A 13,268-nucleotide genomic window follows, 5' to 3' on the forward strand; every position below is an offset into this window, starting at 1 on the left:
CAGAGAGATGACATCATCTCTCACCACCCTGCATCCTGGTAGTTCCGCCCTCACTTACTGTGCAGGCAGCAGAGAGATTACATCATCTCTCTGCTGTCTGACTCAGACTGGGATGCAGGAATTGACAATCTCCATTCTCCACCTTAGCAGGAAAGTAACTATCTGCAACTTGTGGCAGGTGATGTGGCAAGTGGACAATCCGCAATGTGTGGCAGGTGACGTGGTAAGTGGACAATCCGCAACTTGTGGCAAGTGACAATCCGCAATGGGTGGCAGGTGGACAATTTGCAACTTGTGGCAAATGGACAATCAGTAATGTGTGGCAGGTGATAGTGGACAATTTGCAACATGTGGCAAGTGACAATCTGCAGCTTGTGGCAGGTGACGTGGCAAGTGGACAATCCGCAACTTGTGGCAGGTGACGTGGCAAGTGAACAATCCGCAATGTGTGACAGGTGACGTGGCAAGTGACAATCCACAACTTGTGGCAGGTGACGTGGCAAGTGAACAATCCGCAATGTGTGACAGGTGATGTGGCAAGTGACAATCCACAACTTGTGGCAGGTGACGTGGCAAGTGAACAATCCGCAATGTGTGACAGGTGACGTGGCAAGTGACAATCCACAACTTGTGGCAGGTGACGTGGCAAGTGGACAATCGGCAATGTGTGGCAGGTGATAGTGGACAATTTGCAACGTGTGGCAGGTGACGTGGCAAGTGATAATCTGCATCTGGTGGCAGGCGATGTGGCAAGTGACACACTCGGGGCTCCCACTGATTCTGCATTATGGTGAGTTGAACTATTTTATTTTCTATAACAATGTAATAATAGAAATAATGTGTTTCAAACATCCTGACACTATAATAACCATGGTGCCGTGATGATTGAAGCGCCAACATCAGCCATTTCCCTGTTAAATTGCCCCCAAAAAAACGTATTTTCTGGCAGTGCCCCTCCCGAGACTAGACTCTGGATCTGCCCCTGAAGTAGAGATCAGCAAGTTAAAGTATAAAATCCTCCATATGTAACAGCAACATTTCAAACCATCAAACAGACTCTTTTAAATCATAGATGACTGATTTACTGAATTTATAAGTCCTTTGTGCAAGTGACTTTTGCAATCTTTGTTCCAACCCAGTGAACACACAGGTGAGTGTTGCAAGCCTGGAATTTAAAAAGCTAACTACGTGCCCTTTCATTAAATCTTCAGACGGGATTGGAATGAGATTCTGGGAGGGACACAAGACTTTTCCACTTCCTGATACATGTACAGCTGCTCTTACTGCAGGTGGATCTACACATTCTTCTTCGTTTCTCTGCAGGATGCCGTACAAAGATCTCATAAAGTATTGGCATGAAGGAGTCCTGGCTGCAGACAATCAGAATCTGGATTCAGCTTTGGAGAATTTTTTAAGCATTGAGGATCCCACATCAAAGATTTGGTTTAACATCGGATGTGTACAGGTCCTGAAAGGAGATCTAGAGAATGCCTTGGAGGTAAGTAGTCTTTCAATGGGTACTTTCCCTACTGATACTGGCAGAGGCAGCATGGGTAGTTTAAAAGATCAATGAAGCATGCGCAAAACCTTGGCTTTCCGATTTAATTTTCAAGTTTGTATACATTAAATGTTTTATACAGCCTTACTCATACATATGCTATAAGATTCATACAGTATAAGCAAGTTGAGTTGGAAGATTTGCATCTGGCGCTTTAATTAAATCACTAAATTAAAAAATAGGAACAAATCGAAACAGGAAAGAACAAAAATTAGATACTAGGAATAGGAAACACAGAGGGAAGCAAAAAGGAAGAGGTACAATATAGGGATGTAGGGTACTAAAATTGTACAACATATTTGCCTCTAAAGTGTCTTTTCAGCTTAAAGTGACACTGAATGATATCTTTATTCTCCAGAAATAATCCAGACACAGCCCTGTAAACTATTTTTCATTAAATACCGTAATTTCTTACAGTGTTTGTCTGCCACCTTGTATTGTCCTCTGTGAGCTCGCGAGCCTCTCATTTCCCCCCCTTACTTCTGTTTGTTTGGAATGAGCAGTGCACGTTAGTTGTGATCATGTGCACTGCTCTTGCGCCCTACAAACCCCCATAGTCCATCTCAGTAGAGAACATGAGAGGGTGGATACATTCTTACATACCCTTGAGAATGAACGTAGCCATCCTCTAACAGGAATTTGGATCACAGCAGCAAAAAAAAAAAATGGAGGCTAAGTGCAATTTTTTTCTAGTTAACTGCTTGCCAACATAGATACAGTATCTCACAAAAGTGAGTACACCCCTCACATTTTTGTAAATATTTTATTATATCTTTTCATGTGACAACACTGAAGAAATGACACTTTGCAACAATGTAAAGTAGTGAGTGTACATCTTGTATAACAATGTAAATTTGCTGTCCCCTCAAAATAACTCAACACACAGCCATTAATGTCTAAACCACTGGCAACAAAAGTGAGCAGCACACCCCTAAGTGAAAATGTCCAAATTGGGCCCAAAGTGTCAATATTTTGTGTGGTCACCATTATTTTCCAGCACTGCCTTAACCCTCTTGGGCATGGAGTTCACCAGAGCTTCACAGGTTGCCACTGGAGTCCTCTTCCACTCCTCTATGACAACATATCGGAGCTGGTGGATGTTAGAGAACTTGCGCTCCTCCACCTTCCATTTGAGGATGCCCCACAGATGCTCAATAGGGTTTAGGTCTAGAGACATGCTTGGCCAGTCCACCACCTTTACCCTCAGTTACTTTTGCAAGGCAGTGGTAGTCTTAGAGGTGTGTTTCGGGTCGTTATCATGTTGGAATACTGCCCTGCGGCCCAGTGTCTGAAGGGAGGGGATCATGCTCTGCTTCAGTATGTCACAGTACATATTGGCATTCATGGTTCCCTCAATGAACTGTAGATCCCCAGTGCTGGCAGCACTCATGCATCCCCAGACCATGACACTCCCACCACCATGCTTGACTGTAGGCAAGACACACTTGTCTTTGTACTCCTCACCTGGTTGCCGCCACACACGCTTGACACCATCTGAATGCAATTATGACAAACCAAAAATGTGTAAAAAATAGGTGTGGAGAAAACCACCTAAAAATAGACCTATGTGCACTTTGTCTTAAACTGTGCAAACACATATGTGTGCCATGATCATATGTGAAAAAAATGTGATTAATTAATCAAAAAAAAAAGGAAAGACACATTTTTTTTTTTTTTACAAAAAACAAAAATGGCTAAATATCCCACAAAAAGCATGCATGCAGAAAAAGTTCCAAACAAGTTTTTGGTTTGTCATAATTGCATCAATGGTTTTTTGTAGGAGTTTATCATTAATACACACATTCTTGTTTATGGTTAAGAGAGCTTTGCTTTCAACACATGTTGTGCTATCATAGACACATATTCAGCAAATAAGCACTTGCACTTTATTTGGACAATTATATAGAGAATCTGCACTTGCACTTGATTTTACATATGATTAATTACACAATCTAGGTTGATTCACACATATAATAGGGGCAGAATGTTCTAGTGAGGGGCTGGGTATTTTAGAACCATATAAAGTCCATCTTTCTTAGAATAAATACATATTTGGTGGAAATTGTCTACACAATTGTGGATATTCCATAGATTTGCGCTGCAAATTTATTTATTATCATTACCTACTAGTATTTTACTAGGATTGATATTTATTTATTATCACTACCTACTAGTATTTTACTAGGAATAAGCACTTGCATCTTATTTGGACAATTATATAGAGAATCTGCACTTGCACTTGATTTTACATATGATTAATTACACAATTTAGGTTGATTCACACATATACACTACCTACTAGTATTTTACTAGAATTAAGCGGCAGCATTCTTAATTAGGATCCACAATTGTCCAGGAATTTCTGTGGCGCTGATTCCTTTTTCTGTTGTGAGATATAACAAAATGCTTTGAATGGTATTCTTTACTGACAAAAAAGTAAGCAAATAAAAGCGATTCACAGTTTACATACAATTTAGGTAAATGAAGCCAGAGGAATGTATATGATGAAGTACACACCATGAAGCTGTTTGAAATCAGCAGCCCAGTCCGCCATCCTTTGACAAAAACTCCAGTCATTCTAAACGGTGTCCATAAGATTGGCTGCCATTTTTGTTTTTAAATGCCTTTAGTTATAAATCGCTTCATCAGTGAAGGAATTGATCCCCCAAATACATCTGACTGGTTCTAAGAGGGAATTGAAAAGTGTTACTAAACCCACAACCGTAAAGTCAGTCTGTATATGCAGTAAAGCATGCTTGTTATACTCACGGTGCAACCTAAGGGGTTAATCCTGTGTATCGTGTAAAAAAGACTGTTTGATCCTGTCCTCTTTGATCCTCCCCTTCTTCCACAGTCCCCAATCCATCTCCAGATATGCAGAAAGATGGAGCCGGCAACACTGCAATCCCTATGCATATGTAGCGCTGGTAGATTTGCGATCTACCATCTGATAGGTAAATTTAGTAAATTGCTCGTTAGGGGTAGTTAGATTTGCCTCTGTTGCAGCTTGGCTGACGTTGCATGTGTTTCCATACTGGGCCGGTGGGTGTCGTTGTTACTATTGGCTAGTGTTGGAAAGGCAACGTGTCAAAGCGTATGGATGCTCTTCTGTCCCGGAGACAACTCGGTGGAGGTGGTCCTCCGAGTGGGATTCTGGGAGAGGGTATTTATGGGACAGAAGCCATGTTCTAGGGTTTCTTTTACAGCCAACTGCTGGCCCTCCTGGCCGACAGGTATGCGTTAGAGAGCTACCTCGTGATCCTCCGTTCCGGAGGCCCGCGTCGCTGCGGCTCATGGGTGGGCCCAGAAGCTTGGGGCCTACCACAGCGGCCGAGGAATGGTCCTGAGCTGTCTATCCAGAGTGAAGAAGCTGGACAACCGAGGAGATCCCAGGGGGGACCCGTCATGGAAGGATCACACGGAGTGCTGGTCTGGAGAGGGGCCTGGTGACTCGGTTGGAGGACGTATCCTAAAGTAACTTTACAGCATAGTGTTGCCGGGTTTGGCTTAAAGGTTCAACCACTGTGACTGACATTCACCGCAAAACCAATACATCCTGTGGCAGAGGATCGTACGGGTTCATCTCAAGCAAGTCCGTGGCAGAGACTTTTGTTCGTGCTACGTACTGGCTGCTAGGCAAGTGAGAGAGGCCTATCCAGGCGAGCAAAGAGTGTGTCCCACAAGGGGAGCGCATTCTACTGTAATATTCAACCCTAAAGGACATTTGTCAAGAATCCTACAGAAAAGCTGTTTGAGCTTTCCCTGCAGTTTCCCTTCTGCCTCTTTCCTGCTACTTCCTTCGTTAATAGTTCAATAAAGCATTGAAAACGTACTCAAGTGTTGGTGCTTGTATCGTCCGGAGGTAAACTCAACGGAACCCTAGACCCGTTGCTGGTGAAACAGAGGGAAGGAGAGTGAAGGTATCAAGCCCGCTTTAAACCAGCAGCTCCGCCAAGAGTTATTGCTATCTGTGGGGGCTCGTCCGGGATTTGTTGACCGTCAATTCTCGCAACCCAGAGAAGTGTTTCAACGGGAGTTTACGGTGAGAGCTGGACTTTGTCAAAATTTTTGCAGGAAGAGAAGGGGTTAAAGCTGCAGGACTTTATTTCTGAGTGCGTAGGCGGCAGGCGCCAGTAAAAGCCCGGGAGCTACGTGATCAGAGGAACAAGTGGGAGGAGCCTACCCTACTTGATACCGCGTGGGGCGCGTGTATGTGTTTGGCGCCAGAGGAAAAGCGAAGCCTCGTGATCGTGCTGAGAAGATCAGAGTGTGGCTATGTCTTTTCCGGCGATGCAGCCAATTGTGGGACCGAGAATGTTCCCTGCAAACACCGTGTTGAATACTGTGCTGACCGGAACCCTGCTTACGGATACTGGAGTTTGTTTGAAGCCGCAGGGGAGGTTTGTTCTGTATACCTCAGGAGATATTAAGGGACTGGGCATGATCTGCCATCGATGTGAAGGACTGGCTGTGCATCTTCGTCCATTTGGCCGATGTCCGCAATGTGAAGAGTACTTGTTTGTGGTGGAGCAACCTACCACGTCGCCCCGTGCTTATCGGATGGATTGGGCAACAGGTATCGCCACAGTAGAAGCTGCTACTACTACAGAGAGAGAGAATGGCAGGCCACCACTTTGCCTGTTGTTACTGACAATGTTCCGGAGAGAGACACTGCTGCTGCCATCTCATCAGGGGACATTACTGTGATTTCTGCGTCTGCTACACCTACTCCTGTTGCACCTGTTCAGAGGAAGGTGGGATATGTGAAGGCTTCCCGCGGCCGTGGTCGAGGCCTACCTCAGAGGTTACCTGAACCGGAGCTACCAAAGTCCACGTCAGGAACAGGTAAGCCACTGATGGGGAATGTATCTGGGACTGTAAATAAGTATCTGCCAGCGGAAGAGTTGGGAGATTCAGAAATAGAATCCATGTCGGATCTTTCCGGTGATGATGACTTATTTGAGACTATGTCACAAGAGTTGTTGTGGTCACAAGGCGAAGACGTCGCCTCTGCTATGACTTTCCCTGAATGGACAGCCCTGAGTTCTGGGAAGACGTCACCCTGTGTGAAGCCGCACAGTACTGTTACTGAGACTTTATCAAAAGTTGCTAGTTCGCTGCAGACACCGGCTGGGTCTGTGGTGAGCAGGTCATTGGATTCCTGTGTGCCTCCTGGTATAGGGAAAGACAGATCTTTGCCCAAACTTGCACGTTTGCAAAGGATGTTAAACAAGCGTGTGGCTGCAGAGTATGGTTTGGAATTCCCCTATGTGCCCCAGGATATAATGCAAGTGATTAACCGGGAACTTTGGTACAGTGAAGCTGTTTGGGACTATTTGTCTGTGCCTAAGCCTTTCCAAAAGACTGGATGTTCTGTTAAAATGGATGAACGTTTTAGTGGATGTTTTATGCACTGGAACTTCGGTCGGCACATCTGTGCTGACAAAGTGGTCATCTGCAGGCCCGGAAAAGATGACGTTGTCTATTTCATTACTACAGTGGATAAAACGGGAAAGACACTAACCTTGCCAGATTCACGGTTTTATTGGTGATTATGGACAAAAGAACTTTGAAGTTAGATAGTTAGTGTCAGTATAAAGAGATCTCCGTGGTCAAGATCTACATATTCTGCTCAGTGTTTCAAATCCAAGGACTTCTGTTTTGCTAGCCGGATTTCCTTCATTTAAAGAGATTATTATACAGGGATGGACTCCTTAAGATTATTTTGATATAGGTAAAAAAGGAATAGAGGCTCATTTAAAAAAAAAAAAATGAGGCTTTGCTCCTGATATTGTACAGTATATGTGTGTGTTTGATATGTTTTCCTTTTCAGGAACTATTGTATCTCCTATCAAGCTGGGAGGCTTTTCAGCTAGATAGATAGTGAGGTTATGTACAGTCATAGGATGGTTTTGTTTACGGACGTGAACATAATGTTTTGTAGATGTAAGTCTTATAATGTCTTTCCACTGTCTTTCTTTCTTCTCTGACTATCCAAGTTATTTAAAAGCTCAAATACCTGCTCCCAGGCTTGGGAGTTACTGTCATTGTTTTTGGACAGACGTTGGGGACATCTACTGTAGGGAGTATGTAGCGCTGGTAGATTTGCGATCTACCATCTGATAGGTAAATTTAGTAAATTGCTCGTTAGGGGTAGTTAGATTTGCCCCTGTTCCAGCTTGGCTGACGTTGCATGTGTTTCCATTCTGGGCCGGTGGGTGTCGTTGTTACTATTGGCTAGTGTTGGAAAGGCAACGTGTCAAAGCGTATGGATGCTCTTCTGTCCCGGAGACAACTCGGTGGAGGTGGTCCTCCGAGTGGGATTCTGGGAGAAGGTATTTATGGGACAGACGCCATATTCTAGGTTTTTTTTTACAGCCACCTGCTGGCCCTCCTGGCCGACAGGTATGCGTTAGAGAGCTACCCTGTGGTCCTCCTTTCCGGAGGCCCGCGTCGCTGCGGCGCATGGGTGGGCCCAGAAGCTTGTCTGGGGCCTACCACAGCAGCTGAGGAATGGTCCTGAGCTGTCTATCCAGAGTGAAGAAGCTGGACAACCGAGGAGATCCCAGGGGGGGACCCGTCATGGAAGGATCACGCAGAGTGCTGGTCTGGAGAGGGGCCTGGTGACTCGGTTGGAGGATGTATCCTAAAGTAACTTTACAGCATAGTGTTGCCGGGTTTGGCTTAAAGGTTCAAGCACTGTGACTGACATTCACCGCAAAACCAATACATCCTGTGGCAGAGGATCGTATGGGTTCATCTCAAGCAAGTTTGTGGCAGAAACTTTTGTTCTTGCTACGTACTGGCTGCTAGGCAAGTGAGGGAGGCCTATCCAGGCGAGCAAAGAGTGTGTCCCACAAGGGGAGCGCATTCTACTGTAATATTCAACCCTAAAGGACATTTGTCAAGAATCCTACAGAAAAGGTATTTGAGCTTTCCCTGCAGTTTCCCTTCTGCCTCTTTCCTGCTACTTCCTTCATTAATAGTTCAATAAAGCATTGAAAACGTACTCAAGTGTTGGTGCTTGTATCGTCCGGAGGTAAACTCAATGGAACCCTAGACCCGGTGCCGGTGAAACAGAGGGAAGGAGAGTGAAGGTAACAAGCCCGCTTTAAACCAGCAGCTCCGCCGAGAGTTATTGCTACACATTTATTGACTACATAAGAGTGAAAATAAAATGAAGAGCCTGACGCGTTTCGGTGAGAGCCTTAGTCGTAGCAAATTTAAAACTGGAATGGTAAAACTATTTATATTCATACAAACTCCACCCAAGTAAAAAATTGCATAATTGATTGGTGTAGTTGCTCAATTAAACAGTTTATACAAAAATACCAAAGGCAGGCAGGACAATGAGACAAATAAGAACTGAATCCAAAACATCATTTTAAATGCAACAAAGTAATGTTGTTGTATGCAAAGCAACCATGTGGAAAAAATGAAGATGGGAAAGATGCACAAATTACAGATAAACCATAAATATGTGAATCGGAAATGGTAATGGAATGCAGTGCAATAAGTAACAATGCCATATGGGTATAGGAACAACATAACATAACATAATAAATTGTTAAAACACAGCTTAGAAAGCACATGAGTATTGCAATATAATATTGGAGACTATTGATACAGAAAACCACCCATACATCATGAAGCATTGGTTGTGTCACTTCAAAAAGAGATCCACATCCCATCTATGATTCATACCTGCGGGGATCCATGTACCCAGGGAAAAGAGCCCCCATACTTCCTGTTCAAGAATTTTTCTGTATATATCCCCTCCACGCATTGTCCGTTTGATTTTCTGTGCTGCACAAAAGGAAAAGGAGCTTATATTGCCATCATGTATAGTTTTAAAATGTTTAGATATGTTCAGCATATTTTTTTCATTACTATAAGATGCTCCATTATAGTGTTCACTGATCATAGTGCGTAAGGGCGTGGACCTGCATCCTACGTATTGTAATTTACAGAGACTGCATTCAATTACATATATCACATTCTTAGTGCTGCAATTGATGACATCTCTGATAGGAAACACCTTACCATTGTGACATGAAATAATAGATTTATGATTCCTATCATGCTTGTCAGAATAGCAGCAAGTATTTAACCCGCAGCTATAGGAACCAGTAACACTAAGCCAGTTTTTGGATGGAGTGGGTGACTTGTGCAAGCTGGGGGACAGTGAATTACCTAGGGTACATGCACGGCGACTGGAAACATTGCAGCCATGGGAAAGGACTGTAATAAGGTCTTTATCTCCATATAAAGACCGGGAAATACTTTCTAATTATATTTTTAATCCATAGGCGTGCACACCCTAATCACCCTGTGCTGTCTCCCAAGATCTGCTCTGAAATGGATTCAAGGAGTGTGTAGCCCGTGCTGCCTGTGAAACATTTTCACATTCAGCAGATCGTGAGGCTTGGCAGGTAAAGTCAGGTAAAGTAACTACTTACAGAGAGAAATCCTAGCTGTCAAAACTCAGCAGTGATGTTGGGGGTGGGCAGGACCGAACAGCTATCAAACACCAGCCAATGGAATGGGGTCTGGGTGGGCCGCTATATTTATGTGGCTCCGCCCCCTTTCTTAAGCAGCCCAGTCATTGGCTGGTCCTGATTGATAGCTGCTTGATCCCACCCATCCCCAACATCACGGCTGAATTGTGACAGCTGGTCTTTCTCCTTGCAAACAGTTACATTACCTGACAGTTTCACACACTGAGTGGCTCTGGCACGCCTCACAATCTGCTGCATGTGAAACTCCCACTCTACCCTGTCAGTGCCCATCAGTGCTGCCTATCAGTGCCAATCAATGCTGCCAACCAGTGCCAATCAGTGCCCATAAGTGCTGCCTATCAAAGCCAATCAGTGCTTCCTATCAATTCCAATCAGTGCCCATCAGTGCTGCCTATCAATGCCAATAAGTGCTCATCAGTACTGCCTATCAGTGCCAATCAGTGCTGCCAACCAGTGCCAATCAGTGCCCATAAGCGCTGCCTATCAAAGCCAATCAGTGCTGCCTATCAATGCCAATCATTGCCCATAAGTGCTCCCTATCAATGCCAATCAGTGCTCATCAGTACTGCCTATCAGTGCCAATCAATGCTGCCAACCAGTGCCAATCAGTTCTGCCAATCAGTGCCCATAAGTGCTGCCTATCAAAGCCAATCAGTGCTGCCTATCAATTCCAATCAGTGCTGCCTATCAATGCCAATCAGTGCCCGTCGGTGCTGCCTATCAGTGCCAATCAATGCTGCCAATCATTGCCAACCAGTGCTGCCAATCAGTGCTGTCTATCAATGCCAATCAGTGCCCATAAGTGCTGCCTATCAATTCCAATCAGTGCTCATCAGTACTGCCTATCAGTGCCAATCAATGCTGCCAACCAGTGCCAATCAGTTCTGCCAATCAGTGCCCAAAAGGGCTGCCTATCAAAGCCAATCAGTGCTGCCTGTCAATTCCAATCAGTGCTGCCTATCAATGCCAATCAGTGCCAATCAATGCTGCCAGTCAGTGCTGTCTATCAATGCCAATCTGTGCCCATAAGTGCTGCCTATCAATGCCAATCAGTGCTCATCAATACTGCCTATCAGTGCCAATCAATGCTGCCAACTGGTGCCAATCAGTGCTGCCAATCAGTGCCCATAAGTGCTGCCTATCAATGCCAATCAGTGCCCATCAGTGCTGTCTATCAGTGCTGCCTAACAGTGAACCAATCAGTGCCTATCACTGCTGCCAATCAGTGGACATCAGTGCTACCTATCAGTGCCAAGACTAGATTGGCTAGTGACGGGGAAAATTTGGCTCCCATGGAAGCGCCGCGGAATTGTACATAAAAAAACCCCATCAAAAAGGAAGTAATTATGTTCTAATAAGAAAGTCACTGCCAAAATATATTCCCTTATTGAGGAGTTATATGCATTGTAGTGGAAAAGATGGAATCTATTTGCATTGAGCCAAGGGGTGGGGAATTGCAGGAATATAAAGATTTCACATTCAAAGTGACCCAAAAAAAAGAATCCTGCCAATGAATGTCATTAGCATGTCTCAAAATGGAAGGTGTATCTTTGACATATTTCTAAAAGGAAGCCTATGCCTGCAGCTATCGGGCGACCTTTAGAGGGAATGTCAGCCTTGTGGATTTTAGGTAGATATTGAAAAATCAGTATTACCGGATAGTCCACAAGGAGATACTCTGCCACTTTCTTAGTTAAAACCCCCATTTCTCGTCCGATGTCCAAAAGGTGTATGAGTTTATGTTTTAAAACCTGTGTAGGGTCAGAGCTGAGTGTGTGAGATGTGAATGTATCGCTAAGTGGGCGCAAAGCCTCAGCTTTGTAATCTTTCTCATTAAAGTGATTGTAGAGGTTAGTTTTTTGTTTTTTTTTAAATAACAAACATGTTAAACGTACCTGCTCTGTGCAGTGGTTTCGCCTAGAGTGGCACCAGTCCTCCTTTTCTGGGGTCCTCCGTTGGCGCTCCTGGTTCCTCCTCTTCATCGAGTGCCCCCACGAAGAGCCGCATTCCCTGGGGGCACCTGTACGGGCGCGCTCACGAGTCCCACTGCTGCGTCTATTGACACAGACAGCAGGACTCGGCCCTGCCCCTGGCTACCGTGTCACTGGATTTGATTGACAGCAGCGGGAGCCAATGGCTCCTGCTGCCTATCAATCTATCCAATGAGGACCTGAGACAGCGGCTGGAGCTGCTGGGCTCGTGCTCATCGCTGGAATGATCAGGTTAAGGCAAAAAAAAGGGAGCTCGGGGGGGGGGGGGGGGGGGTAGCTGAAGCACAAAAGGTTTTTCACCTTAATGCATAGCATGCATGATTAAGGTGAAAAAACATGAGACTTTACAACTCTTTTAAGTACAACAACTGATCCTTCTTTGTCTGCCTCACGTATCACTGTGTCAGTGCAAGCTTTAAGATCAGTGAGAGCTTGCCTTTCAGATTTACTGAGATTGGTAATGACAAAAGGAGGAGCAGTGTTGATTTCCTCTTTTAGCCTAGGTTCACACTGACAGCAGGAATTAAATCGTGCGAGTTCAGCTGAACAATTTCATTCTCGCATGTAAGTCCCCACTTTGGGGGCGATTTCAGAGACATCTGTGCGGGTTCCTGTACAGATGTCAATGGAAATCGCACCCCGAAGTTTCCAAAAGTAGTACAGGAACTACTTTTGGGAATCGGTGTGATGTTGCACCGATTCGGAAGGTGCCATTGCCGCCAATTGCCATTGATTTGGCATGCGATTTGATGTCAAATCGCATGCCAAATCTCTCCAATGTGAACCAGGGCTGGGAGACAGGAGCTCTTTCTCCAGTAGATTCTGAAAGGTATCAACATGCTCCTAGTGTATACAGGGTAAAACAAGTTGTTGCCAGTACTGTATAGGTGGTAGGGGTGCTGAAATTAATCGTTGCATCGATGCATCGCGATTCGGGTGCCCCCGATGCGTCATCTATGCATAAGGACCAGAAAATCGATGTCGGGTGACGTCATGACTACTAGCCCCGCCCCTTCCGGGAAAGCGCTCCGAGCGTATTTTTAAAATGACTTTATTTTAATAGATGTTGTGTTACTATGGATGATGTGCCCCCGCTGTATGTGCTTTTTAAAAAACGATGTCACTTCATACCGAATTTCGCCGTAGTACGATCCGATTCCGCTCATGTGACTCCCGGCCTGTCCCGCCCCTCTCCACTCT

General features: G+C 44.8%; 1 protein-coding gene across 3 annotated transcripts in view; it reads left to right on the forward strand.

Annotated features, from left to right (window-relative positions):
- The first annotated feature begins 1,226 nt into the window (after positions 1–1,226).
- NOXA1 (NADPH oxidase activator 1) overlaps positions 1,227–13,268 on the forward strand; it is a 59,576-nt gene continuing 47,534 nt past the window's right edge. For 2 of the 3 annotated variants that reach the window (XM_073599977.1, XM_073599979.1), the window contains exon 1: positions 1,227–1,498. In XM_073599977.1, coding sequence (XP_073456078.1) covers positions 1,325–1,498 — 174 coding nt within the window. In that variant the 5' untranslated portion in view covers positions 1,227–1,324. The remainder of the gene's footprint in view (positions 1,499–13,268) is intronic. The other variant, XM_073599978.1, reaches the window with a different exon arrangement.

This window comes from Aquarana catesbeiana, linkage group LG09 (genome assembly GCF_042186555.1).
Source record: "Aquarana catesbeiana isolate 2022-GZ linkage group LG09, ASM4218655v1, whole genome shotgun sequence".
Lineage (NCBI taxonomy): Eukaryota > Metazoa > Chordata > Amphibia > Anura > Ranidae > Aquarana > Aquarana catesbeiana.